Source organism: Gavialis gangeticus, unplaced genomic scaffold (assembly GCF_001723915.1).
Source record: "Gavialis gangeticus isolate Ggan-Ray unplaced genomic scaffold, GavGan_comp1, whole genome shotgun sequence".
Taxonomy (NCBI): Eukaryota; Metazoa; Chordata; order Crocodylia; family Gavialidae; genus Gavialis; species Gavialis gangeticus.
Window position 1 is genome coordinate 43,919,273 of NW_017729031.1, and position 6,924 is coordinate 43,926,196.

Genomic DNA, 6,924 nt, shown 5'->3' on the forward strand with positions numbered 1-6,924 from the left:
GCTTGCATGCGTCGGCTGCTGCTGGCATCCGCCACCCCAGGTCACCGCTCTGTGTGCAGCTGCTGGGCCAGTTTCAAAAATCCGGAATTTCCAAATTTCTGGCAGACGCTCGGTCCTGAACATGCCAGATTCATTAGTTTATACTGTATAAGCCCAAAGGCTCACATCCAGACATAGGTCTATACATTATTAATGGTTACAACATGGATTTTAAAAATAGTTTAAGAGGGGACCTACCTCCACATTGCAGTCCTCTAAATCTCACACAAGAGAAATCATCACATTCACAGTATGGCCCATAAATATTTCCATACATTGAGAGGTGACACATACACTGCCCGCAGAAGCAGTCACCTCTCCCGCTACAGGAGGCTTGCTCTGGAGAGCCTTTGCACAAGCTTGTGCTCAGGGAGTTTTCATCACATTCACAGCGAGGACCTATGTAGCCAGGGTTGCAGATGCACATCCCACACTCATAAGAACCCTTCCCTTCACTGCATTTGGAACTGTTCATCTCAGCCTCCTTCTGACAGTTACAGCTGCATTCTGGCTGAATATCAATTTCCAAGGCATCACTCAGACCCACCGGCTTTATTACAATATGTCTCCTATTTTTTTCGCAGGTAGGTAGACTCACAGTCATATTGAAGGAGACCTGAAAAAGAAAATATATGAACTGTTTGAAGCTGTAGCATATGAAATACTGGAAATACTTTGGGCAAAACAGGACAAGAATTGATTAGGTATGATCTAATACTTTTTGATTTAGAGGGAAATTATTAAATAAAGGAAGCAATGTTTCTACTTTGGGGTTCTAAAATCTCTCTCAACATTACTTGAATGAATGTCATTTGATACTCTGTTATCTACTTACTGTATCTCCTACTTTTATATGAGAACATTTCCTCTGGTTTGAAAAAGTTGTACCATTGTTACAGAGAGCTGTAAAAGAGAGATTGAGTCCTTCTGTGTCACCAAATGCCTCCAGCTCCACTTCAGATCGTAGCTCCTTAAAGAAAAGAATGTGATGGGTAAGATGGCCAAACACTGCTGTCGTTTTGCATCTGTAGCATATATTGAAATGCTTCCCTTTAGCTTTGCAGTAAACAGTTCATCATTTGGGTACTTTTCTTTTGCAAGAAAAATTAGAAATTGAGCAAAGAACTGCAAACAGCTTTGGACTTTAGGCAAGAATCAGCTGCAGCATCAGATCAATATCTGATATTTCTTGTGTTTGCCTAGGCATGGATTCAGTGCTCCAAGTCAGGGCTGTACAACTGGTGGCTTGGGGACTACATCTGGCCTGTGAGGGATTGAGTTCTGGACCCTGGGCTCCTACATCACCACCACTCTCCCCATTGCTTCATGCTCCCTCTCACTCCTCCAGCTTTTGCTGCCTACCCCTGTCCCAGCGGATGAGGCAGTGCAGCACAGTACAGCTGGGGGAGCTCAGGGTGAGCCTGGGGACATGCAGGGAAGCAATGTGGGGAGTGGGGGGAGGGCCTGTGAGGATGCCTTGGGCAGCAGTGGGATGGGCAGTACAGCAGAAAGCAAGGGTCTGTGTGGGCATGAGCATGTGGTGCAGCAGTGAGGGGGCCAGGCACACAGTGTGGGGCTGGGGGGGCGGTATGGCATGAGCACATGGTACTACAGTGTGTATGGAGGGAAAAGCTTGCACAAGTGCATGGTGCAGTGGGGGAGGAAAGAGGGAGGCTCCACAGGGCACATGGCCCCCACTGTTGTGGCCCACAGGTGCCTGGCCTCCAGCCACTTAGAAGTGGGACAGCCCTGCTGTAAGTTGTCTTTCTGATTATTCTGCTCCATGCTGTAGATTTCACTCTGGGATCAAGTTGTAGCTTTTCCTGTTTAGCACATTGTTTCCCTGTTTACCTATATTCAGAGGGCCAAATCTTAGAGTCTTTAGGTCTGACAGTCACTGTTTTCCATTTTGCTTGAATAAGAACTGTGAGAGCACTCCAGGATTTGGCCCCATTTTTCCAATGCAAGAGCCAGACTCTAATCTTCTGACTCTGGCTCAGTCAGTTGTATAAATTAAGTCTCTCCTGCTTCCTGTTTTCTTTTTTGCTCCAGATGGAAACTCTTTTGGTTTGTGAACTCCTGCTTATTTTTGAAAATGCATTCAATAATGCCAGGAATCGAGTTCTTATTTCTTAAGTGAAATAAGCTGTTCAAGTTACTCCGTGTGTTCCCTTGTGCTTAGGTTGTTATATTAAATTCTTCTTTAAAATATTTCTATATAGAGCTTTCAACAATGCACTTAGGATTTGATCCAAAATCTGCTGAAGTTTATAGGAAAGTTTCAACTGACTCAAATGGACTTTGATCCATGTAATGGGACTTTTTCAAAAGTGCCTAGGAGATTCAGGAGCACAAGTCTCACTAACTTTGAATGTGATCTGCACTCCTACATACCTTAGTCACTTTGGAAAATGTTTACCACATCTCAGTGAACCTGGGTGTGATTCTTCAAACATTACTCAGGTGAGTCATCCTAAAAGAGTTAGTGGAATGACTCATCTCAGTAAAGGGTCTGCAGGACTAGATCCGGAAGACACCAGCTGATACTGAGGGGGTGGACTTGTGTGTGTGTGTGCGCGCACGCCACTGAAGCTAACATACACACTTCAATGGCTAACATACCAGCCCCATTTGTATACATACCAGACTCCTAAGAGGACTGTTTCTACATCAGTTATTCCTACTTATTTTAATTGCATCTTTTCACTTGAAACCTTGATGAAAAACCTTGATTAATTAAGGGGCAGCAATACACATGCTAGCTACAACATCATTTAGGCTCAAATCCACTCTCAAGCACACAGTCTGAGCAGCAAAGCTGTATACTAGGACTCAAACTGGATGTGGTGTAGTCCTCTCCTTGTTGTTTGTGCAACTGCTTTGTGGATACTACTCTGCCACCTGCACCTCCTTCTGAAACAGAAATTCCAGATTCCAGTTTTAAGAAAGCTTAAAGAAGCCCTTCTCAGAAAATGGTTCTTTAGCTTCAGAGAAGTGCAGTCTTCATGTAGCACCCCAAATCCTGCCCCCTCTGTTTGGGGGAGCCCTCTATTACTGGAAGGGTTCCATGTCCTTCTAGAGGAGGGGGAAAGGACTTGTCTCTGGGAGTAAGTTAAAATACTGCCAACTTCTGGTACTTAAGCATCACGAGTCCAATCCTAGGTCAGTACAAGATTGGCTTTAAAATATAAAATTTTAAAATATAATAAATGTTGGCATTGTTTTATATTTGTCTTCTGGCTGGAATGTTCAGGAGTTACATTTTCAAAGTTTTCTCTGTAGGCATGAAGGCTGGAAGCTAACTTAAAAAAACCAACAATCAAAAATCCTGAGAATGTCAGGCAGTAGCCCGAGCACAGCACCTGAGACGCCAACAAAAGCACCAAATATTGCAAAGATGCATAGTACTCCAGAAAATTCACAATACTGAAGTTATAGGATATATCACCAAGTAGTTTGGTTTTTCAATTCTCAATTTTGCCAGCTGGAATCAGACAAAGGCTGTAACTGAGAATCCATGCACTGAAATCTCAACTATTTAACATTAAAATATAATTGTAAGCACAGTTGAATTGTTGTTGTGCATAAACTCATTAGCCTTCTGAGTAAGTGTTTCCAATGAGTTTTTATCATCACATCTCCGTTTTCTATATGGTAAGTGTTTTCTGATTGAAATACATATCACCTTCAGCTAAAAGAGGATCCAGACTCTGGCTTAAGTTGCTCTGCTACATCTGAATGAACCACAGGATTTCAAGTGAAGACTCTTATCTAATGAGTTGCATGGACAGAACTGAGAACAGGTTGGTTCTCATTTCAGTGAGGTTTTACTTCAAAGTTCTCCTAAATCAAAGGATGCAAAGCAGGGTTGCAAATCTGAGGACTTGCCAGTCTCTTTAGTATCCACCCTCCTATTTGAAATATTATTCCTTCAGTCTTGATTTCCCTGTCATCCAAAAAGGATTTGAAGGCTGAAAAAAGTGGAATCGTCTGTGTTTTTAAGAACACTGAAATAAGTTGGTATCAGTGGGCTTGATTTCAGTTCTAATGAAATTTACACTGATCCTTTGTTACAAAGCTGGTACAGAATTTAACCTATGTTAAAGCAGGCAGCAACATGCTTACTGGAGTCTATGAATCATACTTGGGAGAGCATGAGACCATCTTCTAACAAATATTTTGACAGTACAGAGAGCTTCCTAATTTGCTTACTTCCCCTGATGATTTTAGATAACAATGTATCTGTAAATGACATGAATAAACCTTAAGTTCTGTATAGCATCTCTTTCATAAAAGGAACTCAAAGCACTTGAAAAAGATTAACAGATTAATTTAACACAATACTTTGAAGTGGGTAAATATAATTATTATTACTACAAGTAGTACTACCACTATCAGCACCATTTACAGACTGAGAAACTGACACCCAGCACCGAAGGGAACAGAGAAAGTCTGTGGCAATGGTAGAACTAGATCTTAGATTTTCTGAGTTTCAGTCATGATTTTAAGCACAGAAGTCATAAGCAAAGTCTACCAGAGCTAACCCATAGGATTATGGAAAATGTTGAAAGGAATCAGGTTATTTAGTCTGGGGAAGAGAAGAGTAAGCAGGGATTCAGTAACAGTCTTGAAATACCTAAGCATGGTTATAAAGTGGCTGATGACCAAGAGTAATGGTTGTCAATTGTAACAAGGAAAATTTAGGTTGAATATTAGGAAGATTGTTCTCACTGTGAGGGTGAGCATTCAAACACATGACTAGGAAGGTTGTAGAAACTGCATCTTTGGAAGTTTTTAAGAGTTAGACAAATACTTGTCTGGAACAGTTTATACATGGATGATCTTAACTTGAGCAGGAGACTGGACTAGATAACCCTCTGATACCTTTTCAAGCCGTGCTTCTTCATGATTTTAAGGCACACCTGTTTCTGCAGCCAGTACTCACAAAGTGAGTCACATCTATTGTAAAACTCCTCAGCCTGAGGGACCACTTACCCATTTACAGATGGGCTGACTACAGGCATGTAATAAGGTGCTTTGTCTCCTTAAGAAGAGACAGTCCTGTTAAGGAAATCAGCTGTGGGGCATTCTGCTAATGAGGGAGTCTCCCACTGGAAGCTTTAAAAGCTCCCAGATGTGAGAGCAAGCTGCTAAGAGACAATTTGTGTGAGGATGATTGGAGTCTGGTAAAACACCTTCTGGAGAGAAGGAGCCTAGGAAGGTTGCTCTGATTTGGATAAGTTGTCAGATAAAGGAAAAGACATGACAGGAGCAAAAGTTTGAATAAATGGAGTGACTAAAGGGCCTTAAGGCCATCAGAAGGCTGGGAGCCCATTATAGGGCAGTCTTCAGTACAAGTCTGAAATGGGGCTTTAAGTTCTGTCTTTAGATAATACCTAAGGGTACACAAGTTGCTTTAAAGAGCTTTATTGCTGTGGCTTAACAGAAGTGCTTGGCTTTACAGCACTTTAAAAATGAGCACAGCACTTTAAACAAACCCTTGTTAAATGAAGTATTACACTTGAAACTCTGTATTTTACAGCACATTTGCAACCTACAGCACTTTAAACAACTTCTGTATGCTGGTCAAATTTCCAGAGAAATGAAGAAGCCCCAAGGGGCTATGGAGCTCTCTGCCTCCTAGCCTGAAAAGTATAGTGAGGCTCAGAGGCCACCCCCCCACCCCAAATACTGCACTTCTGTCATGTTTAAGAGTGCTGTAACTTTATAGTGTTATAAAAAGTGCTTTAAATTACAGCACTGTAAGATGTACAGAGATCACTATTGTAACACCCTAACTGTCCTACCACCACACTTCAGCAATTGTAACCACAAGTCTATCCTGCCATTTCATCTTTCTAGCTTACTGAATATAAGGAAATGGGACAGCTTTTAAACTCAACAATACATTACTTTATTTTTATTTAAATAATTCATAATTTAAGGAGCTCAAAACATGAGGTGGTTGGGGGATTTTCTTCAGTGTTCAGGTTGGCTTGTTTTTTCTGCCTGAAATAATTTCAAACATGAACTAGTAGGTTTATTAACCTTTAATGTTGACATACCAAGGTCAAGTAAATACTGAGTGTGTGCCAAGTTAAATGTAAGGGATTCAGAGCGTGGGCCCCTTGAAGTGTATGTGGTGCTCAAAGACATACATGTGACTCTTACGGACATCCTGTTCACTCTCCACCTGAATAACAGAGAGAATAAATGGCATCCTGGTCACTGGAGCATTGTATTCCCCTTATCGCCCACTCTTTCTGGAGTGCCCAATAGACAGACCTCATAGCAGGACAGCAGCCTAAAGGCATTTCTCAGCCTCGCTCATTTCTCAAGTAAAAATTGAACCTACATCCAAGAGATTGAAGCTAAAAGCAGGGATTTATTTTTTCCCTATTTCTTCCCAAGGATCAAGGGAAAGAAGGAAGGAAAAACTATTAACTTTTTCCTAGTTAATGAAACTAGGAGGGTGGCAAATCATGATGAAACTGCCCGACAGCACAGCACTGCAGAGCAATCAATTGTCACAGCACATCAGGATGTGGCATTATATATTTTGCCTTTTTTACTGTTCATTTGATGACAACATGATTTGCCTTTGCTTAAAGGTGTGTACCATTGTCTATGCCTTAAAATTCCATCCTCACTTAACCCTAACAAAACACATTTATAATTAATGCTGTGTTGGACTCCAGAGATGGAATCCTGGCTCCATAGAGAACTTTGCCATTGATTTCAGTGGAAAGAGGAGTTCACCCCAGATATATTTAAGTAAGCAGCCTGTCAAGATTAATTCTTCTACATTACGGAAAATCTGCTGGTACATATAACTCATATGAAACTCATAATGTAAGTTCCATTACAATTAATTATACTTAAAAT

At 41.2% G+C, this 6,924-nt stretch overlaps 1 protein-coding gene across 2 annotated transcripts in view; it reads right to left on the minus strand.

The window, feature by feature from the left end:
- ITGB6 (integrin subunit beta 6) overlaps window positions 1-6,924 on the minus strand; it is a 107,682-nt gene that overhangs the window by 57,533 nt on the left and 43,225 nt on the right. For both annotated transcript variants that reach the window (XM_019522693.1, XM_019522692.1), the window contains 2 exons: window positions 875-1,009; window positions 238-655 (listed from right to left, as the gene is read on the minus strand). In XM_019522693.1, coding sequence (XP_019378238.1) covers window positions 238-655; window positions 875-1,009 — 553 coding nt within the window. The remainder of the gene's footprint in view (window positions 1-237; window positions 656-874; window positions 1,010-6,924) is intronic.